At 44.6% G+C, this 25,244-nt stretch overlaps 1 protein-coding gene across 3 annotated transcripts in view; it reads left to right on the top strand.

The window, feature by feature from the left end:
• Nucleotides 1–207: 207 nt before the first annotated feature.
• Nucleotides 208–25,244, top strand: part of SCHIP1 (schwannomin interacting protein 1) — a 72,615-nt gene continuing 47,578 nt past the window's right edge. Inside the window, exons 1-2 of one of the 3 annotated variants that reach the window (XM_049867760.1) lie at nucleotides 3,254–6,908; nucleotides 10,395–16,304. In XM_049867760.1, coding sequence (XP_049723717.1) covers nucleotides 16,227–16,304 — 78 coding nt within the window. In that variant the 5' untranslated portion in view covers nucleotides 3,254–6,908; nucleotides 10,395–16,226. Of the gene's footprint in view, nucleotides 1,693–3,253; nucleotides 6,909–8,384; nucleotides 16,305–25,244 lie in introns of those variants that run through there. The other 2 variants (XM_049867761.1, XM_049867759.1) reach the window with 2 other exon arrangements.

Below are 25,244 nucleotides of genomic sequence, written 5' to 3'. Positions count from 1 at the left end.
GTGTATATATGTATGTGTGTGTATACATGTATGTGTGTATATACGTATGTGTGTATGTTTATATAGATGCATGTATGTGTTTTTTTATGTGTGTGTATATGGCTTAAAAATAATATAACTAGATTTTTTTTAATTTGGTGGTTTAAAGTCAGTCAAGTTTTTATTGAGTACCATTTATACATTCAGGGCTGTTTTATTAAGGAATGACAAGACAAATTGCCTGTGGCAACTGAGTTATATGGGTAAGGAAATTTTATTGTTGTTATTTTGATTTTCTGTTATTAAATTAGTGTCAAAAATTTTCAGGCCTAGTTGCTCCTTTTTATGTGTCCTAAGGTCCTAGAGTGGCCCTGAAGCGTTTCAGAAATTGGCCCCAGTTTTTTCCCAGAAACATGTAGGGTCAAACTTGTACTTCCTTAGACTGTTGTCTGCAAGTCCAGGATTCTTCCATCACTGTCTTTGGTGGATGGTCTGTTGCAAGGGCCACTGTGCTATGTTGGTGTCCATGGGTGGTGCGAACGGTTAATGCGCTCGTCTGCTGACAGGTTGGTGGTTCAAGTCTACCTGGAGGTGCCTCAGAAGAAGGGTCTGGAGATCTACTTCAAAAAATCAACCACTGGAAACCCTGTGGAGCACAGTTCTACTCTGACACACATGGGGTCACGATGAGTCAGAATCTCCTGGGCAGCTGGTTTACGAGATGTGCTATATTGGGGTGATGGGAGCGGTGTCTATATGCTCAAGTTGGAGCGTTGGGTAATATATCTACAAATCTGTACTCTCAAAAATACTTGCAAATAGGAGATTGGTTTTCATGAAATGAATTATATTGACTAATACTTTAATAAGCTCTCTCTCTAAAAAAAAATTATAGGAGTAATTATTCCATCCTATTTTCTGTCTGACTTAAAAAATGTAAGAGCCAAACTCTAAGTAGGGATTCTAAAAAGTTACAAAATAATGTTTAAGGAGGAAGGCCCTCCTTTCGGTTATAAAGTTGACAAACACTTCAAAAACATCTTTTCTACCCAGAAAGCATGCTTTCAATGTCAGTATTCAGAATGGATTGTTCTCCCCCTAGCTTGTTAAAAGTTCCAAAATGATCTTTAAGGGCTTTTACTTTTTTTAAGCACCAACTAAGCAGCATTTGTGGGCAGGAGGGAGGATGCCAGAGGTTAGAATGTTCAACGGCAGCACTGATTTGTGCCTCTCTCTCTCTCTCTCTCTCCCCCTCTCCCTCTCTCTCTCGCTGGCCTTTTTCCCTTTAATGAGGACTAGAATGTTTCCACATCAGTTAACTGCCTTCATACAGCACCAGAAGGTCACACCAGCCCCAGACTGATCTTTCCCTTTGTGCCTATAATATAATTGGCTGATTGTACCAGTGATGGGCGCCCCCTCCCCCAGCCCGCTCCCAGCTCCATGTCAGCAGCCTCACTGCTGGTTTCCGAGGAGAGCAGTTGGCTGGGCTGCGCTCTCTCCGCACAGGCAGGGCCACTGCGCTCTCTCCGCACAGGCAGGGCCACTGCGCAGGCCGATCAGTGAACAGCATCCATTTTAATCTGCGGGAGCCTTTGCCTTACCAGGGTGTGCTCTGCTCCTCGCCTCCGCAGCCTCGGTGAGCAATCCTGCTTGGGGGTCTGCGCCCTAGGATGCACTGAGATGGTGCACCAGGAGAACTGTTCCTATCAGGTAAGATTTCAAACCTGGCTTTGAGGCCGGCATCCTTGCAGAGGGAGGCCTTTCCCTTCCAAAGCAGCAGGTTGCCTCTCTCCGGATTTCTCTGCTCCTGGCCCTCCACGCATACAGTATTTGAATTGTAATTAGGTTTTCTGGAGAGTAAGGGGGCAGAAAACACTGCTTTGTTGGACTTTAAAGCATTTGCGGAATCCACAGAGGTGATCTGCTTTTTGCACGTTCTGTCTGCCCGTACAGATAAGAGGAACTGTTTTGAACTGTAATTGAATTCAAGGGATTGAAAGGAGAAAAATCGGGTGGGAATTTCACGTAGATAACATTGAAAAGCATGGTTTTTGCACATTGCATAGCACGTGAGCTGCTTCACATCCAGCTTCTAGGACTGCCTTTAAGGAAATTATGTAAATGAAAGCAATAATTGACGATCTTAGAAATTTTCAAAAAATCGGCCAGCATGCAGTCGACATTTGAAGTTGCTCGTGTGTGTGTCTTTCTGAACTTATTTTTACTAGTAAGTTGTTTTAAATGGTGAGATAAATAAGAATGATTTTCCATAAAAGAACCCAGATGGCAAGATTTTAATAATACACATACTGACCTGTGTGCTAATTTGGTGTCTGGAGTTATGAATTACACACTTAGACCATTTCAGAAGGGGAATTCCAGAGGGTTCCTACCTGCTTCCTGTGTGCTGGGCTGTGGAGGCAACACTGAAAGTGTCCTGGTTGTAAACAGACGGCAAGAACCTTCTCAGAGAAGTCATTCTTTGCAGCGGTACGACTTGGCTAGTCCAAGCCCCAGTGGTAAATGGTGGGGTGCTCCTCAGGTGAAGGAGTCTGAACTCTAAGGAACCAGTTCTCCAACGCAACAATACCTCTTCCTGTGTGAGGGAGGATGTTGAGACAAGCAGCTGCTTCTCAGAAGGTCAGATTTCTCAGGGGCTGAATAGCACATTTCCCAAGACCCCAGGCGGTTGTTTCTCAGCTAAGTAGAGTGTGCCTGTGAAATAGATTTATACAGTTTTTCTGCATATAACTGGAATTTTGTAAGTGTGGGCTTATTTTACAGTATTTTCATTTTATGGTATGTAAAATTTCTTTCTTTTTTATTTGAGTCTGTGGGCCGTAAACATCAAGATCTGTGTGCACAGGAATTCTTTCCCTGAGAAAGGGGCTGAGATGCCCAGGAAACACTCAAAACTTCATTTCCACATGATACAGGGTTTGGGGGCGGGGAATGTCTGATGTCTACAGAGAGCCTAATCTGTGTCTGGCATGGTTCCAGGGGATTAAATTACTAGGATAATTAAAATAGTTTTTTCTTCTCCCTTTTCAGACGAGGTGTATAATTTATTTTCTGAGAGGCCAACTACTGTAAGATTACTCTCTGTATTTTTTCATTAGTTTGAACGTGAAATCACTTTTTTTGTAGGTCAAAAAAATGATCAGATATCAACAATTTCTTCTGGAGAGGAGAAGTTAGCCTACCAATTCTTCGAAAGGAAGACAAATTGATTTCATTTTATATGAACACTGTCGTGTGTTTAATGGTTATAAAGTATTTATTGCTTATTTTCACAGTGAAATTAAGTGCATTGGGTGGATAATAGTAGATTTTGCATTACCGGGGGTTTTATGGCAGAACTACCTTCATGCTGGTGTTCTTTTGAGCCCCTCCCCATTTATCCACAGTTTGGTAAAAACAAAAACATTAACCTTGAAGTCAAGTCTTAATCCCACTTAGAAACCTTAGTTTTAGGACGCAGTCAACAGCCACATGCGGCTGGATTTAGAAAGGATGGTTTCTCAAAGGTCTTGGCTTGGTGTTGTCTCAGTTACGTGGGATATCGACAGTTTGGTGTTTTTCAGGAACTTCCTTTGATGAAGATTTTTATGAATGATAATGCAGACTTTAAAGCAAATCTTGTTTGCATCTTTAGTGAGTGGATAGAATTTATTTGGAGGGGCTGATTCTTTTCCCCCCGTAAATGATATAACCTGGGTTTTTAAAGGGGAGTTCATGAATGGGGCTCCAGGGGCCATTCCCTCTAAAATTATATGCCTGTTAAACTGTTTTTATTTTTATTATCAGTGTAGCAATGGTGATCTCCTAACTGGTCTCCCTGTGCTTGCCCCCACCCCACCCCCACCTCTGTCTTCTCAACTGCGTCCACAGTGATCTTTAAACCTATGTCAGGTCATGTCACTCATCTCAGAATTTTCCAGAAGTCTGTCTTCCTACTCACAGTAAAAGCCCAGGACCTACATTGTCTAACCGTGTTCCTCTACGACTCCTCTCTCCATACCCCTTCTTCCCTCACTCCTTCCTGCCACACTGGTGGCCCTGAACTGGCTTTTCCTTCTGCCTGGCGTGCACTCCCCAGACCCCTCCGTGTAGGGTTGTTGGTTTTAGCAAATGATCTGCAGTGTTTGGTACATACTCATCCAAAAAAAAAAAACTGTTCATTGTTTATCTGAAATGCACATTCCACTGAATATCCTATATTTTGGAGCCCTGGTGGCGCAATGGCTAAGAGCTCGGCTGCTAACCAAAAGGTCAGCAGTTCGAATCCACTAGCCACTCGTTGGAAGCCCTTTGGAGCCATTCTACTCCGTCTAATAGGGTTGCTATAAGTCAGAATCTACTCTGTGGCCATGGGTTTGGTTTTTTTTATCCTGTATTTTATGTGGCAGCCCTGCCCTCATCTTCCTTTGGGTCTTTGCTCAAATGTCACCCTCTTGAGAAGACCTTTGCTGAGCTTGTCAGTAAACTCCCCAGTTCTACCCCAGTATTTCCGTCGCACTTCCTAATATGTTTTTATAGTTAGCACTTCTCACCATCTATCACAGTACAAGGAGTCCCTGGGTGGTGTAAACAGTTAAGCACTCAACTACTAGCTGAAAGGTTGGCAGTTCAAACCCACCCAGAGCCACCTTGGAAACAGTCCTGATGACCTGCTTCTGAAAGTCACAGCCTTGAAAACCCTATGGAGCCGTCCTACTCAGTACACACCAGGTTACCATGAGTCAGAATCAACTCAGGGCAACTAACAACAACAAAAAATCATAGTACATATTTTACTTGTTTTCTCTGTTTCCTGCAGGAAACCCTGGTGGCGTAGTGGTTAAGAGCTACGGCTGCTAACCAAGAGGTTGGCAGTTCAGATCCGCCCGGCGCTCCTTGTAAACTCTGTGGGGCAGTTCTACTCTGTCCTATAGGGTCGCTATGAGTCGGAATCGACTCGATGGCAGTGGGTTTTTTTTGGTTTTGGTCCCTTCACTACAACGGAAGCACAGTGAGAGCAGGAAGGTTTGTTTACTCTGCTTTCCCAGTAATGTGGATATGCTTGTTATACATAAAATTGGCTAAGAAAAAAAAAGAGTCAAAACCATACTATAATAGCTTTGGGGTGTTTTGTATTTCCTAGCCATTGTGATGACTTTCGGTCCCACTTCCTCTCCTGGCCTTCCTGCCATTAACCTTGTCTGTGGGTCAGCTTATCCCCTTGTTCCTCATTAGTTTTTTCATCTGTAAAATGGGTTCTTTCCAATTTGCATTCTGGCATGAGAGTTGGCAGGTCCCCTGCCAGAGGCCACTTTTCTGTATGTCTTAGTCATCTGGTGCTGCTATAACAGAAATACCACAAGTGGATGGCTTTAACAAAGAGAAATTCATTCTCTCATAGTCTTGAAGGCTAGAAATTCGAATTCAGGGTGCCAGCTCCTTGGGAAGGCTTTCTCTCTCTCTCAGCTCTGAAGGAAGGTCCTTGTCATCAGTCTTCTCCAGCCTAGGAGCTTCCCAGCACAGGGACCCTGGCTCTTGTTTCTTGGTGGTATGAGGTCCGCATGTCTGTCTGCTCACATCTCTCTTTTATATCTCAAAAGAGATTGGTTTAAGACACAACCTAATCTTGTAGATCGACTCCTGCCTCATTAACATAACTGTCACTAATCCCATCTTATTAACATCGCAGAGGTAGGATTTACAACACATAGGAAAATCACATCAAACGACAAAATGGCAGACAATCACACAATACTGGGGATCGTGGACTAGCCAAGCTGACACATTTTTGGGGAACACAATTCAACCCATAACACTGTATAAAGAAGTCAGCTATCCATGGAATAAAAGCTACCTTCCTCCACTTTCATGGTACAAACGGTTAACACACTTGGCTGCTAACCAAAAGGTTACAGGTTCAGTTTCACCCAAAGCATCCTGGGAAGAAAAGCTTGACGATCTACTTCCAAAAAATCAGCCATTGAAAACCCTGTGGAGCAGTTCTACTCTGAGACACATGGGGCGCCAGGAATGGGAATTGACTCGACAGCAACTGTTCCTGCCCCCCCCACCATTTCTCCTGCACCTCAGGGGTCAGCGAGGGTTGAGGAAAACCATGTGTCGCTTCATCTTCCACTTGTTGGTTGTTAGTGTGTAGAAGTACAAATGGCGTTTGGTATTGCTTTTCCATGTAGAAGATGGTGCAAAAAGGAGACTTTCACCTCCGCCAAGAGTTTGAGAACACCCCCCGTGCTACTTGGACACGCTGTGCTTTGAACTGCTTAAGCCGAGGAGGAGTGATCAGAATGGAATTCTCACGCTTAATTTTTTGTGGCGGTTTTGTTTTTTTTGTGAAAGTTTCTCACATTGTCAACGTCCGTGAATACTTTTCTCCCTCCCAGATTTACATCAGCGAAGGGGTTACTGAGGCGTGTGTTGTCACTTTCGGTTGCTACCACGTTAAAAGACAGAGCTATCGACCTCCACTTTCCAGTCTTGGGAGGGAGCCAATCTCTGCAGGAAAGAATCCTGCCCACAGATTCAGGCCTGGCAGCTTTCAAAAGGCCAAGTTCTTCTAAATGGTCTCTGATAGAAAGCTTAGAAATACTGTTAATTTGAAAGCACAAGTTTAGGCCAAGGGGTCCATTTTGCTTAGAAGTTTCCAAATATTTCGCCAGCCCTTTTCTTGCAGCTGCTTTTTGGGGGGGGTGTATAAAAACAATGACATGCTTTCATCCCTTTCTTGCTGTTCCTTAAATTCGCTTGTGCCTGTCTCGGATACAGATCACACGCTCACGTTCTCAGCGTCCGTGGGAATGGAAACTTAGTGAAACGTGAAATGGTGCGCGAACATCTCGCATCTTTCTCCTTCCTTGGGAGCACAGCGAGTCTCTTCTTCAGACACATACTGGTCATGAAGAAACAAGGTCAGACATCTTTACTGCTCCCCCGATACCCTTAGATGAGTCCCAGACTACTCCGCATGAACCCTGGCAGACACTGCTCCCCAGACCCTGCACTGCGGTCCCACGTTGCCATCAGTTCTTTTTCCTTGCCGTGCGGTGCCTCAGCCCAGAATGCCTCTCACCCACACGGCACCACTTCTACCTGTTGCAGGCTGAGCCAGCCTTTCAACACTCAAATGCCACCTTCTCTGGGGAACTTCCCCCCTCATTCCCCTCCCTGAGTCACAATTTCTCCTCATTGCGCTTGGTTTTTACTTCTGTTAGGACCCACGTTCTGCTGGTTACATACAGGTCAGTCTCCCCCTTTAGACAACAGGCCTCTTGAAAACAAGGACCTCATTTTAGTTTTCACAGGTACCTGCTCTGCACTGCAGTGTGTGCTCAATAAATGTTTGCTGGACTGAATTGCGTTTTCTACAGTTGGTGCTGTTCCGAGTCTCCAGGGTGAGGGTTCCTCATTAGAATTCCAGAGTGCAGCTCAGATCTCTGTGTTTCAACAGAGGAGACAGGGAAGCTGACCCTAGAAGTCCGTGTACGTGGCTTGTGAGGTGCGTTTCACCAGCATCCCTGTGCTAGAATAGGGAGACCTGGTGAAAGGCACAAAGTGAATGAGGCTGACATCCCAGAGACAATACGCTAGGAAGATACCTCATTCCTGCTTCTCTACCCAGAGAAGTTTCCCAAGGTGAACCTCATGGTCTGTGCCAAGTGCTTTTAAAAACATCTGTGGCCAGTTGAGGCAAGTGCTCATCCCAAGTCTGCCTTTCTTAGTATATTGAGTTTTGCAGAGTTTTAATAAATCTTTGCCATATAGAGGAGTAACTTACTGCCCCTTGAAATACCAAATTTTACTGGGGCAAAGTGCTTCAGCCCAACTGAAGTGTCCTACCTAGCATGTAAATTAGAGGATGCCCTATATTGGTCTTGAATGATAAAACCAGGGAGTATTTCACTTTAAGTAGTACATCAAGATGTTCTTGAATTCTTGCTGGAGGAAGGTGTGAACAAGCCCTCTGTGCCCAGATTCTAATGGGTTCTTTAACGCTAGCAAAGGAAAGGAAATACATCCCATCTCTGTTGAAACAAGGCCAAGGGAGGGCCCTCCTCCCATCCCTTCTTCCTGTGAGTGAGAAAACAAGGTATCAAATTTGAGTTCATTTAAGATTCTGCCCAATTTAATCCTGTTTACATCTATAACAGGGAAAAGTGTTGGCAATGGGAAAGGAAACTTGAAAGTATTTTAGTATGCTATTCGATGCAGCCTTTTAAATGTAAGTTCAATAAAAGTTTTCTTTGTCTTATTTTGATGGACTTTTTGTTTGTTTTGACAAGGAAATTTTTTTTTCCATAGCTAATAGTTCTGAGTAGTATTTTGTCTTCATTGGTTTGCCTGGTTGAAATATGGTTGTATTCTGCCCTGTTGAAATACAGTTTTGTTTTTTGTTTTTTTGAGGGAGTAGTAACACACTTTCGACCTTGAAACTTAAGAAGCTCATCCTAGATGTAAATTCAACTGCATTTTTATTTTAGCCAAGTTACCTGAAAATGGAATGTACATGCTTTACCACAAAAGTATAGGTGTTTTATAATACAGTGTGAAATGCCCCAAATTGCATGTTTCATCAGGGGTTAATTATGGGTTTAATCCAAATAGAAATTTTGTACAAGCATATCATTCCTATGTAAAGTAACACTTGGGGCCTCAAACATCATGATTCAGACCTCAAGTGATTTAAAAAAAAAAAAAAAAATGCAATGCCGAAAGTCTAGTCTTTTCTCCTGGAAAAGGGATACTGATGAGAGACAGGAAGGAAATGGGAACACCTATATTTTTTTTTATATGGATACATACTGCTGAATGGATGGGCTTTGCAGAGTAGGGACCCCACATTCACATATGTGTATGAAATCTTGGTCATCAACGATAGCCCCATGTCCCATTATTTATCTGTATTCTCTGCGCCAAAGGAAAATTTGAAATTCTGGTGTATTGGCCTGTATACTAGATAGAAAAACCAGAAACTACCAAGCTTTCTGAAAAGAAAGTAATTTGACAAAACTGCTTAGATTCAGAAGAAAACAACCATAAGAGAGGCCTAGTGTGAGATCCATTAGCAGGGAGACAACGCTCAGAACACAGAGAAACATAATGAGGACAGTCAGATTGGTCCCCGTGGACTCTGTGTCAGAGCCTGGAAAGTGGCCACAGTTTCTTGAACTCCAGTTTTCGGGCAGACGGATTTACAACTGTGGTCCTCAGGCTTTTCGATGTGGGAAAGCACTTGTCTCTCTGTCCTTTCCTGACACTTCCCCCTCCTCCACCCCACACTCCTAACCTACACTGAAAAGTCTATTTAAAAATCACCTGAATATTTTTACAGCGTATCAAGCTATCGGAATACCTTAATTGGAAAGCAGGCCAGATTTAGATGATCTTGGCACAGAAGAGAAAAGTAATAGTGAGTTAGAAGGAGGCTGTGAACCAGACGTGCATGCCATCTGGATGCAGGTTGCGGAGAAGGTGTGGGAGACTGAAGGGTTAATCAGGATGGAAACATTTCCCTTGGGAATAAGAAATCTTCTGACAATGTGTGAGTGATTTCCCAGTAATGTGGTCCGTGTTCTCACAGTCAATAATTTCCACCAGTGGTCGATAATGATCATTTAAAAGCTTTAGCTCACGTGACCAATGCCTCCTTTTAACTCAGATCATGGCCTGACTGGAAACTGAAGCTCGCTGTTGTGGTCGTTAGTTTTCAGGCAGGAGGGTGGGAAGAGGCCCTTTTAGCCTCATGGATTCTAAGTGGCTGTGTGTGCATTTTCTAAGGGCAAGCCTTAATACCTGGACCCATCTTACACCAGGACAGTTGATTTCAGAGGGGGCAGCAGCAGGGAGAGGAGCCCAGAAAATACCCTGCAGGAAGGCATGGCTGGTCGCTGGCCCCTTGTTTGCATGTCTTTGTCATCAGGCGCCCTTGAGTCCGTTCCGACTCATAGCAACCCCACGTGACGGAGAAGAACTGCCCCATAGGGTTTTCTGGAATCTTTATGGAAGCAGCTTACCACGGCTTTCTCCCATAGAGCCACTGGGTGGTTTGATCTGCCAACCTTTTGTTTAGCAGCTGAACGCTTAACCGTTGTACCACCAGGGCTACTGCAAAACCCCCAAACGTTACATTCAGTCCAAGTCTCTTCCAAGGTGGTGTTTTGTCTTATTTTTTCCTTTTCTGGATCCATGTGGACCTCTTGGAAGTGAAATTCGTCATAGAGTTAATCCCAAACGTCTTCAGTCAGTCTTGCCACCATACCTGGAAATATGATCTGAAATAGAAGAGTAATGGCTTATGGTGAACTTTTTTCCAAATCTCCTAGAGCAGTGAGCCTCAAAATTTAACGGGCCTTTGAAAATCCTGGGATCTTTTAAAAATGCCATTTCTGATCCCGTAGGTCTGGATCCTGAGAGGCTACATTTCTGAATAAGCCCCCTAGGCAACGCAGATGCCCCGGTGGAGATACCCTGGAGCAGCAAAGCTCTAGAGAATGTCAAAGCACGGTGTCCGTGAATAAGCTCAACCCACTTGATAGGAAAGTAAGTGTTGGGTGTTTTAAGTTGGTGCAAGCCGTCCTGATAGAGGTGGCCCAGCTCCTGTGGGGAAGGGCTGGGCTGTGAGCCTGTGTGTGCTGACCGCTCCTTAGGGTGCAGAGTAACTGCCCTGCTAGCTCTGGCGTCCCTGCTTCAGGAGGAGACGCCTGTCACTTGTCTCTGTAGAGTGCCTGTTACGTGATCACTGTGACAACAAAAGGGGAAAGAGTTAGAACTAGAGAATGGTCATTTTCACACCCTTAGTACTAATCCTTGTTGCTGTGTGGTTGGGAGTTTCCACCTTCTGAAAGAGGAGCCCTGGTGGCACAGGGGTTTGGTTTTGGTTGGTTTCTCCTGAAAGAAAATATATTATTAATGTATGCATATACATGTATGTATGTTTATAGTTACTATGGAGCATTGGTGGTGCAGTGGATAAGAGCTCGGCTACTAGCCAAAAGATCGGCAGTTCGAATCCACCAGCCACTCCTTGGAAACCCTATGGGGCAGTTGTACTGTGTTCTGTATGGTCGTTATGAGTCGGAATCGACTCAACTGCAATAGGTATTTATAGTTAATATATTATTAGTGCATACATATTAATTTTATATATATTGACACATGTGTATATAGAGGCAGTCCCCAGGTTATGAATGAGATCCATCCATAAGTGTGTCTTTTAAGAATTTCTGGGTAAGTCAGAACAGCTGCAAAGGGTTTTTATTTAGCCTTATTTTAGTGCAGGAAAAGGCTCAAAGCCTTTTCAGTGATTTAAATGGTGCACATGTAGCAAGTGAAGGTGATGGGTTTGTTGTCAGTAGGGGTTGGTTCGGTCATTTCAAACTGAGGGCGGATTTACATAACATTAAATGGAAGAGATCCATATTTGTGGACATTCCAAAGAAAGGTGATCCAACAGAATGCAGAGATCATTGAACAATATCATTAATATCACATGCAAGTAAAATTATGCTGAAGATAATTCAAAACTGGTCGCAGCAGTACATTGATAGGGAACCGCCAGACATTCAAGCCAGATTCAGAAGAGGTCGTGGAATGATGGATATCATTGCTGATGTCAGATGGATCCTGGCTGAAAGCAGAGAATACCAGAAGGATGTTTACCTGTGTTTTATTGACTATGCAAAGGCATTCGACTGTGTGGATAATACCAAATTATGGATAACAATGCGAAGAATGGGAACGTCAACACTTATTGTACTCGTGAAGAACCTGTACATAGACCAAGAGGCAGTCGTTCGAACAGAACAAGGGGATTCTGCGTGGTTTAAAATCAGGAAAGGTGTGCATGAGGGTTGTATCTTTTCACTATATTTATTCAATCTGTGTGGCTGAACAAATAATCTGAGATGCTGGACTATATGAAGAAGAATTGGGCATCGAGACTGGAGAAAGACTAATTTAACAACCTGCGTTATGCAGATGACACAACCTTGCTTGCTGAGAGTGAAGAGGACTTAAAGCACTTACTAATGAAGATCAAAGACCACAGCCTTCAGTATTGATTACACCTCAACATAAAGAAGACAAAATCCTCACAACTGGACCAATAAGCAACATAATCATAAAGGGAGAAAATACTGAAGTTGTGAAGGATTTCATTTTACTTAAGTCCACGGTGAACACCCATGGAAGCAGCAGTCAAGAAATCAAATGATGGATGCGTTGTGCAAAGATGTCACTTTAAGGACTAAGGCTCTCCTGACCCAAGCTGTGATGTTTTCAGTCGCCTCCTATGAATACAAAAGCTGGACAGTGAATAAGGAAGACAGAAGAAGAATTGATGCCTTTGAATTATGGTGTTGGCAAAGAATACTGACTATACCATGGACTGCCAGAAGAAGGAACAAATCTGTCCTAGAGGAAGTACAGCCAGAGTACTCCTTGAAAGCAAAGATGATGAGACTTGACCATGTACTTTGGACATGTTATCAGGAGGGACCAGTCCCTGGAGAAGAATGTCATGCTTGGCAAGGTTGAGGGTCAGCAAAAAAGATGAAGACCCTTAATGAGATGGATTGACACAGTAGCTGCAAAGATGGGCTCAAACATGGCAAAGATTGTGAGGATGGCGCAGTACCCAGCAGTGTTTCGTTCTGTTATACACAGAGTAGCTATGAGTTGGAACTGACTCGTCAGCACCTAACAACAACAACAAGGGCAAGTATGAGTTGTCCGTAAGTTGGACGTTTGTAACCAGGGGCCTTACTGTAATTATAGTGAGAGTTCATCCCTTTTCAACTGTATATTTAAGCCTGACCTGTTAAAGTAAAAAAAAAAAAAATTAGTACTTAGGCTTACAGTTTTATATACCTAAGTCTTGTAATTTGGAAATATTCAGGTATTGACTATATAGATTGCTAATGGTGGACCAGGATGCTAATTTCAGACCGAAATGGATGTCACTGGCTGAACCCTGAGTAGAGTGAACTGGGGTCTGGAAATCAGCACAGCCACCAGGCCAGGGGCAGAAGGTTGCTTCGCACTGTTGTGGATGAATGTTCCTCACACCCTTAGATGTTTGCAAGCTCTGCAAAGCCCTGGGCTTTTCTGTCTGTCTGCCCAGCTTCCCTAAGGGTTGTGTGGTGCTGAGTAGCAAGTAGATGGGGCAGCCAAGTGGGCATGGTAGCCCCTTCCCTTCAGCCCCAGCAGATCCATTTTTTACTTTTGAACATAAGTGGTTTCCAACAGAAGATTTTCACTGAAAAGCACTGATAGAAAACTATTAATGTTTCCTGCTAGGACAGCATTTAAAGGAAGCAGTTTAAGCAATCCACACACTTTTCCTCTGTTCATGTATTTATTCAGCAGCCCTTTGTTGTTCATTTATCCCATGCCAGACAGTGTTTTAGATGGTGTGGGGAAAAGAAGATGGATAAACACAAATCCCTGTCCTCTCAGAAAGGCAGGAAGGCTGGGAACCACACTGGCTGTTGGAAAGAAGCTGCAGTGCCTTTCTGGTAAACGAGAAAGAGAAGTTCACTGTACAGCCTGTCAGATCACGGCCATCGGTGAAGGGGAACATGTGCTGTACACGCTGATTTTTCCAGATGTACGTGATTTATTAAACATTTCAGTCTGTGATGTTATTGCATGACGAATGCTACTGATTTCTCTGTATTGAGCCCTAATTTCTTAAAAGCCATGCTTGATTATTTGCTTTCTAGCATGCAGTTGTTCTGCCGAGGCAGGCAGTGGGAGGTGGTGTACATACCCATTAGGGTGTGGGCAAGAGAAGCAGAGGGCCCGAGGTCCGGATTCTGGCCTGACGTGCTGCGCTGAGCCCTCTGCTCTGAAGCCTCCCTGTGCAGGTTAAAGAGGTATGTGAGAAGCACGTGCAGAGAACCTGGCATGTAGCAAACCCTCAGTAAAGGGCTGTCATTGTTCTTAGCTGCTGTCAAGTCGGCTCCCGCTCATGGCAACCTTACATACAACAGGACGGAACGTTGCCCGGTCCTGCGCTCTCGTCATAATCATTGGTGTGTTTGAGTCCGTTGTTGCAGCTGCTGTGTGGTGCCTTCCAGTGTAGGGGCCCCTCTTGCAGCACTGTATCAGACAGTACTCTGCTGTGATCCATAAGGTTTTCATTGGCTGATTTTGGAAGTAGATCATCAGACCTTTTCTCCTGGTCCGTGTTAGTCTGGATGATCCACTGAAATCTGTCCCATGGGTGACCCTGCTGGTATTTGGAATACCAATAGCACAGCTTCTAACATCTTACAAGCCTCCCCAGTACAACAAACTCACACATGGGTGGTGGCAATAAAAGGTATCAAAGCTGGGTGGGGCAAGTGGTTTGCAATCAGCTGCTAACCTAAAAGTTGGTGGTTCACACCCAGCCAGCAGCTCCACGGAAGAAAGTCCTCTTGATCTGCTTCCATAAACATTAAAAAAATATTTATAGCCTAGAAAACCCTATGGTGCACAGTTCTACTCCATAACACACGAGGTCACTATGAATCGGAATTGACTCAACGGCAATGGATTTATTATTATTCTGTTAATATATGTAAGGTGCAGGTTTCCTTCATTTTGATTAACCTCCTTTGGCAAGATTTAATATAACCTTCAAAGTAAAGCATACTTTATTTTAACAGCAAAGCGTTAGCCTTGAGAATGCTCCGTCATTGTGAACACCCCCCATTGAGGGCAGCACTCAGTGGCCAGCATGGCTGGCAGCCCTGGGAGTCATTCTGAGCTTTGTGTGTGCAGACAGTGGGCTCCCCATCTAGACTGAGGGTCCTGTGATCTGGAGGGGTCTCAGACAAGGGAGATCTCCAAAAGAGAAGCCCAACCCCAGTGCAAGTGTGGATGGTGCAGTTCACTCTCTGGGGAAAACTGGAATTGGGGGATGAGGTGGAGGAAAGGGAAGATTTGGGTCGAGGGCTGCAGAAGAAAGTATTTACCTGATAGAAATGGAACTATAAAAAACTATGTTGCCACAGATTAAATTTTTTAAAAAATCTCACGGAGAGAAGTAAGTAGACAATTGAATGTGAGCATGTCAGTAGATGTTCGGATGCCAAAAGCCTATCTTGAAGGGCATTTTTAATTTTGACCTCTGTTATTAACTGAGTTGAGGTTGGTAAAGAATCCATATTGGAAAATTTATTGATTGCGTTTGCTGCTTTCTGTCTAAGCACACCAAAGTGTAAGGTGGTGTCCCTAAATGAAGGCTTGGCCTTTGGATTCCTCTTTGGCCAATTTCTGCTGCAAACAGTAACTTTTTTTTTTTTTTTTAAATAAATAGTGGGTATATTTTTTAGTTTATGGCAGTAGTGATTTGATAATCAGTGTGTGTGTGTATGTGTGTGTGCACCTCTGTTTTTCTGTTACTTGCACTAAATACCCTCCAGCTGTGGGCCTGTCTCCCTCTGTATATAAAGCCAGTAAACAAAACGAAAAACCATGGGAAAAGGGTAAAGACAGCAGCAGAAAGAAACGTGCTCTTTTGTGAAAAAGCAGCCACTGGCTGAATTTTAAAGAAAAGTTGACGGATCTTTTTCTCTTGCCTGTATTAATAGAACAAGGCAGTAATCCTAGGGCCAAGGCGTCCCTGTCTGTGTTGGACATAAATTTCAGTATTGTATGGTCTTCTTCCAGACTTTTTCATCTGATTTTAAGAAATGATTGGTTTGGGGTGAGGGGAAGAAAAAACATCTGTCTCACAGGTTAGAAATGATACTGTTTTCGTTTTGTCCTGGGATGTCAGCAAGGCTGGAAGTGTTTGCATCTATTTTTGTCCCACACACTCTGCCCCTGGTTCAGAATAAGGCTGCTGGGTCCTCGCAGAGGCCGCTCAGCCTGCACTGGGGGTGGAGTCGCTGGCTGGTGCCTCTCTTTTCCTTTCTTGGGAGCAGGAAAGGTGCTTGCAGAGGAATCCAGGCGGGGTCACGCAGGAGAAGGTGACAGCAGATGGTGGGGTGCGGGCTCCCCACAGGCTGCATGTCAGGGCAGAGTGAGCCCGGAAGTGGCAGCTGCCCCGTGCCAGAGCGCGGGACAGACCAGGGAGCTGGGCGGGACCGTGTCCGGGGGAGGGGGACAAGGACACACAGCAGCCGGGCACAGGCTCTTAGCTGCCTCTCCATGTCAGCATGAGCAGTCGCCAGGGCCGTGGAGGATTGGCACATCAACTTGTCAGGATTCATGAGAGGCTGTTTCCAAAGTGTTAAAGGATGAATTTGGACAGTGATGGAATGGATGACATCATCAGTCAAGAATCCCCACTGGATGTGGAGGGGAATTATAAGAAGGTAAGGAGGGGAGAATGCTTGTGTTTGCTAACAATTGGACCTTTTCTAACTCCAAGAAAAATCACCCTGGAGCAGTAGCCAGATTCCACACTCAGAAGCATAGAATCAGATGCCTTAAGCTGGGAGAGGCCTTCTTTCTGCTTTTCCCAGCTTGTATTCATTAATACATTAAAGCAGTAGTTAGAATACGCATATTGTTGGCCTGAAGTTGAAAAAGTTCTCCTATGCATTTAATTGCTAGGCAAGGTTTTTATGTAAAAGGAATACTTTTATAAGTTTTTGGCATGTTGACAGTTCACCTGCAATAAATAATTACTATACAATTTAACCTATCTAAGTTTGACTTTATTGTTCAGTACAAAAAATATAAAGTCTTACTAAGGAGAGTTTAGGTTTTAAAAAAAATTGAGACAGTATCCTAGTAATTCTTTGTTTGCCTTTTCTTTTGAGGGTCAGTAAATATATTTTTTGGATGTTGTATATGGTAATTGCCTGGTAATAACAGACCCAAGTAAAAATAGCCTTAGTTATATGTGTGAGGTCATGTAATTAAATGACAAGTATGTGCTTGCCTGTCCACAGAAGGCTAAACACATACTGTGTCCTTCCCTCTCATTATTTTCCATAAGTCAAGTGCAGTTCACAACACAGCGCAGTGTGAAGAACAGGGCCCTTCCACCGTGGGCCTGGAAGCGAAGACCTCTCCCTCAGAGGCAAAGATCAGTTGACACAGCCCGCTGGAACACCAGACTACTTGCTGCTAAATCTTTAATTTGATCAAATATGTCATTGACTTTTCCCAGAGTAAGTTACAGAGTGAGGCTTCTAGTCATGATAGATCCTTAGGTATAAGAGTGTAAGATAGCAGTTTATATCCTGTAAAAAAAAAAAAAAAACCACACACACACTTGTGTGTGAGTGTGGAGGGCGTCTTAAGCATGTACGTTATTTCTAGAACAGCTGGCCTTGGTTTAAGTACTTTCTCCTGAAGCTGAAATGTAAATAATGAAGTTCGAGCAACCTGCCATGTTGCTCTGTACATTTTTGTCCCCTGCAATCCCCGAGAAGGGAACGCGTGCCCAAGGTGACAAGTGCGCAGTCATGAAGCCCTTCTCAGCTGTCCCCTCTGCTGGGAGCAGGTGTGCAGTGGAGGCTTGGGGCGTACGCTGCAGTCAGAGTCAGATCACTCAGGAGACCTGCAGAGCAAGCCCTTCCTCCTCAGACCTTCTGTTTTCAGTGCCAAAGGCCTGGTCACGGTTTTCTCTGTCAAACTGTTCCCCAAATAGAAAAATGTCTGTCACTTTTCACTTAGTAAAAATGAAAGACATACCATTGCTAATAAAAAACAGTAAAACAACGACCTCTGTCGTTTTAGGCTACTTAGAGAGAGAGCCCCGATGCCTGGCATGACGAGAGGCCGGCAACCTGAGAGGCTACAAACGCTAAGGCTGAAGTAGCTTTAAAACAGCAACAAAACAGGGTTGCATTGTGCGGGCCGTTACCTGAGGAAGGTGGTAAAGTGCCACGTGTGATTTTAGGAGAAATGGTATCTGCTAAGTTGGTACAAAAGACTGATCGATGAAGGTTCTAGGTGGTGGGATGCTTAGAAACCACCTTACATTTTTCTGGACCCTCAACATGAGACTTGTTCTTTCATCATTTCAGGTTTTTAACTCTCTCCCAGGCAGTGCTCTCAAATTTTATGCCTGTCGTGGTGGCTGTGAAGACTTCAATGCGCTAAAATAAAAAACAAAAAACCCAACACTATTGGCAACTTTATTAAGAGCTTCGTGTATATGCATATATATATATAATAGGAAAACACTTACATAAAATCACTTTTCCTAATTAGAATCTTCCTTTTGTACATTTCTTCCCACTCTCATGTTTTTGCTATTTGGTTAACTAATTAGAAAATTAAATTAGATGCCGTAAAGCAGTGGTCTCCAGGCTCAGTAAAATGTTTTTGAGCTCATGTCTCTAATGTGCATATATTTTATTCATGTATTTTATACATGTACCATTGTACAAATATACTATAAAATACATACACAAATAGATATTTTAGAGAATAAATTTTTTTAACACGAAGTTCTAAAACTGCTTTCACGCCCTGTGGTACCCTCACTCCACTTGAGGTTGTCAAAAACAACTGGAAAACTAGAACACCGTCTCCTAGGTGCCGTAGAATTCCCTGTTGCAGTTGTGCTAATAAATACCACATGCGTATAGGGATTATTTTACAGGGTTGTTTTAAAGTCAGACAAACAGCCTTCGGGGGAAAGGCCACTTTCCAATGACTATAATTAGATTCTGTGAAGGCGAAGGAAGGAAGCGATTATTCATCTCCTTTCCTGGAGGAAGGTCCTAACTGTAAGAAAGATGTCTCACTGAGGACCTCTGGTTTATTCAATAATAATAGTAAAACTACGCGACAGAAAACAGATCTCAGTATTTACGACGGGAAGCCTGCGCCCTGGTAGGATCGAGGTGTGTGTGTTGAGTCCATCAATTGCTGAGAAGCTCCTGATCTTCTGGTAAAGGTCCACACACTGGCTGTCTCCTCGGCCGAGGTGGCCCGACTCACTCAGCCAGCGTTTTCCAGGAGCCTCTGTGTTCCTGGCACCATGCATGATGCCAGGATCACAGAGGAGCGCTTTCCCTCAAGGAGCTTACGTCCCGGTGGTGAGGCGCGTAAACAAATGAGCTAAAACAGAACTGATAGTGCCCGGGGGACTGTTCAGATGTGGTGGTTGTTGCTGCTGTCAGGTTGGCTCCGACTCACGGCCACCTTCTGTATCACAGAACGAAACGTTGCCCAGTCCTGCGCTGTCTTCGTGATTGTTGATGTGTTTGAATCCATTTTTGTGGCTGTTGCGTTGGTCCATCTTACTGAGGGTTTCCCTCATTTTCGATGACCCTCTAATTTACCAACCATGATGTCCCTTTCTAGCAATTGGCCTTTCGTGATGTCTAAAGTAAGCAAACCACTTCTAAGAAACATGCTAGTTGTATTTCTTCTAAAACTGATTGGTTCGTTCTCCTGGCAGCCCATGGTATAGTCGATATTCTTGACCAACACCACAATTCAAATGCATCAATTCTTCTGTCTTCTGTTTTCATTGTCCAGCTTTCGCATGCATATGAGATGATTGAAAAGACCATGGCTTGTACCAAGCTCACCTTCATTATCAAAGTGACAGCTTTGCTTTTTAATACTTTGAAGAGTTCTCCTGAATCAGATTTGCCCAATGTAGTATGTCATTTGATTCTTGATTACAGCTTCCGTGGCTGTGGATTGTTGATCTAAATAGAATGAAATCATGACAATTTCAATTTTTCCCCAAATGTTCAGATGGTCTGTGTGAACTTATAAAAACCAAACCCAGTGCTGTCTAGTCGATTCCGACTCATAGCAACCCTATAGGACAGAGTAGAACTGCCCTATAGAGTTTCCAAGGAGCACCTGGTGGATTCGAACTGCTGACTCTTTGGTTAGCAGCCGTACCACTTAACCACTATGCCACCAGGGTTTCCGTGTGAACTTACAGAGCTTATAAAACTTGCAGGCTATGCCGCCAGAGGGAGAATGATCCAAATTAGACTAGCTGAGCAAGAGGAAAGGAAATTAAGAAAATTTAATATAGAATATCTAGAAGACTAGTGCCAACCTTGTCCCAAGCAGGGGAGCTGGTTTTGCCTTCTGTCTTCAGATTCTTCCAGTAGAATAAGGGAGCCGCAGATGGGCTGTGTGTGGCCTGAGGATCAGGGAAATCCTGCTTGCCTCACTTGGTTCCTCAGAGGTGCCGTCTCTAGTGTTGTGCATCCAATTATGTTAAAAGATAAGGGAGGACCCCGTGAAAAAATTAAAAGGCTGGAAGGAACAATATTTAAAGTGAAGCCCCAGCTGCGCCTCATGTTTTTTTAAAAAGGTGAATGGAAATGACAGCCTGAGATAAACTGTAATAAACAGGACGCAGAATGCCAGCTGCCGTCCCGGACAAATGGCTCTGCCCTCCCCACACAATGACAGAGGAAAAGCAGCCGCCAACCCCCAATAACCCTTTCATTTTCCTGTCTGTGAGAGCTGAGTACACTTGAAGACCTGTTTAAGCTACAGAACCCTGGAGTCTAGCCCCACCTCGGCCACTAAGGAAAATGGCTCACGCTTTTTGGGCCACTTCTGGGTCTCCTTTTCTTCAAAGGGAGACACTGGCCTGGTTGATCTTAGATGCTACAACACATCCCAGCTCTGAGCCCAGGGTTATTCCCATCATATCACGCTGTCGGCAGCCCTTGGTTAGCCAGTATGGCCAGGAAATAGGCTGCTCCAGGTAACCAGGTTTTCCAGTTTAATGCTAAGCACATTATATCTATTCTTGATCATCACACCCCAATCTTGCCCCTCTTTTTCACACACAGTTCCTCGCCTCGGTTTCTGCTGCCCTCCATCATGCCTACTTCCTCCTCTTCTCACCAGTTTCTTCAGACTTCTGGCTCCTTTGATCCCTCTCCCTGCTCTTTCACCAGCTTACCCCACTTCTCCTTTTAAGTTTAATGACAGCTACCATTGAATATCCCTGGGTAGTGCAAATGGTTTGTTCTTGGCTACTAACTGAAAGGTTGGCGGTTCAAGTCCGCCCAGTGGCACCATGGATGAAAGGCCTGGTAATCTACTGTAAAATTACATAAGCCATTGAAAACCCTGTGGAGTGCCGTTCTAGTCTGAAACACATGGGGTCACCATGAGCTGGAATCAACTCGATGGCAGTGGGTTTGGTTTTTTCGGGTTTACTGTTGAATAAGCTTTCTCTCTGCCAGGCATCGTGCTAAGCACTTTCTATATAGTATTTCATTTAATCCTTAAAACAACCTATAACGTAGATATCCTTTTTTCAAAAGAAACTGGGGCTCGAAGAGTTGCACCGGTAAGTGTCGGAGCCAAGATGTCAACTGGGTCTTCTTGGCTGCAAGCCCCCGCCCCAGCCGCTACCTCACTCTGTCTCCCTCTGATCACTCCCGTGACGTGGGTCGGCTCTTCCCACATCCTAAGTCTGCCATGACGTGGGTGGTTGAGCACACCAGTTTCCTCAGGGTTGATTAAGGTTTGGCTGTTACATAACCGTGCGGTAGATGTTTTGGACTGTTGTGTTTGTGAAAGTGATACCGAATGGCTGCGATGGTTTATAGACTTCTAAAAGGGTACCTGCTAAAAATAGAGTTGCCAGATAACACAGCCCTGTCTTAGGGCTGGACTAACACCATCCTGTGTTAAAGAGTAGTCTCTGTAGACAGTCACTGGAGAACCAGAATACGCTCAAGATGCTCCCAGCAGGTCGTGTTTTGGATAAACAGCTCGCAGTCATCTTCGTCGATTGCACCTAGGGCAAGCTCCTTTACCTTCACCCAAGTTCCCACTAACCAGAAGGTGGCTGCTGAGCTCCAGCCCTACATGTTTGTTAAATACCTTTGTACAGGAGCACTTCTATCTGCCTGTTTCTGTACCTGTTGCCCCTGTAGCATGACAAGAAGGAGGCTTCGTGGAACAACAGTTAAGTGCTGGGCTGCTAACCAGAAGGTTGGTGGTTCGAACCCAGCCAGTGACTCCGTGGGAAAAAAACCTGGTGAGCTGCTTCCGAAAAGTCATAGCCTGGGAAACTCTGTGGGTCAGTTCTATCTACTCTGTCCCATGGGGTGGCTATGAGTCAAAATCGACTCAATGGCACCTAACAGCCACAACAACAGGGTGAGGAATGCAACCTCGTCTCGTCGGGGAACTATTATCAACATCACTTTCCACCCTCTGTACTAGCATCCCAACACCTTGGACGGCAGCCATTTCTCAAGTAAAATGGGTCAGAAGACCCTGGGCCCCCGCCTCCTTTCCCCCGGAGTTTCAGTATCCATGACCAGCTGTACCATCCTGAGTTAGTTGAACCCAAAGGCCTCAATATTCCCCAGCAGCCAGGACTGACATCTAGTTCAGAGAAACTTGTGTAGACAGATTGGTGCAAGGATGCAGATAGGATACTTCAGCAGCATTTCAGGAAACCTGCATTTGGTGGCTTATCATGACCTTCCTGGGATGTTTAGCATAAGCTTCTGAAATGGAAAATAGCAGAAATACAAAATGAAAAGAAAATGTCAAACTTAGTATACAGTCACTGATAAAATGGAAAGATACCATGTTATTTAACTTATATTTCTATTAACCATTAAACAGCTCTTCCCAGTGGATAAAATAAGGTGCAAGAACGTGAAATAGCCTACATGGTACAGTCTTTGTGCCCCTGACCTTCAAAGCATACAGTTTATTTTCCTGTAGAATGCTGTTTTCACATTTTGATCCTGAGACAAACCCATGGTTTTTCTCAATGAGAAAACACTTGTGCTGAAAAATATTTTAGAAAGTGCCATTAGCTTTCTTTTTGCTTTAAAGAAAATTGATAGAATTTGCCTAATGAACAGACAAGTTCCTTACTTCCAGTTCCTAATGGTTAAAAGCCTCTGACTCCCCCACACGCTAATGCTGCCTCTGAATGTTAGAGGAAAGCTGAGGAAGGAAACAACAGCGACCCCCCTTTCCCTGAAGGAAGAGGACTTTTCCGCAGGGAGCTCCAGAGTCCCAGCTGCGTTCCCTGGTGGATGCTACTAATGGAGACAATGCCAGAGACTGGCAGGCAATAGATGGCGCTGAAGCCGGGGGATCGTTAATTGCTTCAAAACAGGCATCCTGGCACGGCCTTGGCAGAGGATGGGCAGCTACAGATGAAATCCACCTGGCTGCAGAGCCTGTCTGGATACCCCACATGGACCATCTTTGTGCTCAATTAGAGAAGAACCAGCTCTGTGATTCATCTAGCTACTTGACCTGTTCAGCTGTTGAAAGCCCTGGTTCTTAAAGGGTGGGCCCTAAACCGGCAGCATCTAGAAACTCATTAGAAATGCATATTCTTGGCCCCATCCCAGACCTTTCCAATCAGAAAAATAGTTTGTGTTTTACAAGCACTCCAGGTGGTTCTCGTGCACGGTCACATTTGAGAACTACTGGCTGAAACGGACGTGTGATGGAGAGAGGTCCTCATTCTGTTTGCCTGGACTGTGCAGTTCTCCTCCAGGCAGACCAGCTTCCCAGCAACCCCCTGGCATCCTAAATTCTATCTTCGGCTTCCGGATGATCAGTCAGCAGTCCTTAGGAAGTGTTCTTCAGTGATTGTATTTCTTTGTCCCATCCACGGAGACGCTTCCTTTGTTGCTTTAAGGAGCATTTCCTGAAGCCTGGGGGATAATACCAGAATAGAAGACAGAGGAATGGCATTCAAGGCCCTTGAGGCCCCTAAGCTTAGAGAGGGAGGGACGGCCTTCTGTGAGGGAGGGAAGATCTTGCTGCTTCTGAGGCTTGTTAGAAATGCAGAGGGTCAGGCCCTTCCTCTGGGTCAGAATCTGCTCCTTACAGGGTCCCCAGGTGAACCATAACTGAAGTCAGACAACAGTTTAACAGGCAGATGAGAAAGAGGATACTACAAGTGATATCAGTAAGGGTCAGAAAGTGGTGAACTGGGCGCTGAGACAGCATTATAAAACAAACACAACAAAAAACCCCAAAACCAAACCATTCCCTTCGAGTCGATTCTGACTCATAGTGACCCCATGTGTGACAGAGTAGAACTGTTCTATAGGGTTTTCTTGGCTATAATCTTTCCAGAAGCAGTTCTTTAGTTCTTTCTTCCACGGAGCCACTGGGTGGGTTCGAACCGCCAACCTTTAGGTTAGCAAACCAAACCGGTTGCCGTCAAGTGGATTCCAACTCATAGTGATCACAGATCGCTTGCTCCTCAAAACAAGTACAGCCAATAATTAAAAAGTGCATTTCAGTGCCCTAGGTGAACAGGTAGAAGTAAGAAACGGAGCTGGTAGGAGGGAAGGGCTCACCCATCAAAGACAAAAGACAGGAAACGTTGGGGACGTTTTCTTTTCCCACTGCCCTTTCCCAGCGTCGAATCCTGTCCAGGCCCCGATGTTCCAGCCCCAGAGCTCACAGCCGCTTTTATTCCCACAGCACCACGCCTCCGTTCTCATCAGATGGGTCCCCTGGCTCCCCAGGCCAGTCTTCTTTAAATACATTCATCCCTTCGGGTGTTTAAGGAGCCTCTTCCTCCTGGTCAGACAGGCCCTTTCCGGCTCTGTGGTTTTCATCACCTCCGCAGGAGTCACTAGGAAGCAGCTGTCTGTGGTGTCCTGAGCGACACAGGAGCCCTGGAGGTGCAGTGGTTAAAATGCTCGGCTGCCAACCACAAGGTGGTTAGTTCAAACCCACCAGCCCCTTCACAGGAGAAAGATGTGTCAGTCTGCTTCTGTAAAGATTACAGCCTTGGAAGCTCCATGGGGCAGTTCTGCTCTGTCCTATAGGGTCACTGTGAGTTAAAATTGACTCGACGGCAGAGGGTTTGGTTCACATTTGGAGCACCAGATAGGAGTCCCTGAGTGGCACAAACGGTTAACGAACGTGTTGGGCTGCTAACCAAAAGTTTGGAGGTTCATGTTCCCCAGAGGCACCTCAAAAGAAAAAGCTGGCGATCGACTTATGAAAAATCAGCCACTGAAGATGCTGTGGAACACAGTTCCCCTCCAGCATACGTGGGGTTACACGTCAGAGTCAACTCAGAGATAACTGGTTTTACTGGTTTGACTGGGGCATACGCGGGGTTACCATGTCAGAATCAACTCAGAGATAACTGGTCGTCAGAATCAACTCAGAGATAACTGGTCGTCAGAATCAACTCAGAGATAACTGGTCGTCAGAATCAACTCAGAGATAACTGGTCGTCAGAATCAACTCAGAGATAACTGGTCGTCAGAATCAACTCAGAGATAACTGGTCGTCAGAATCAACTCAGAGATAACTGGTCGTCAGAATCAACTCAGAGATAACTGGTTTTA

Source organism: Elephas maximus, chromosome 23, assembly GCF_024166365.1.
Source record: "Elephas maximus indicus isolate mEleMax1 chromosome 23, mEleMax1 primary haplotype, whole genome shotgun sequence".
Taxonomy (NCBI): domain Eukaryota; kingdom Metazoa; phylum Chordata; class Mammalia; order Proboscidea; family Elephantidae; genus Elephas; species Elephas maximus.
This window is presented reverse-complemented; position numbering and strand designations above follow the sequence as displayed.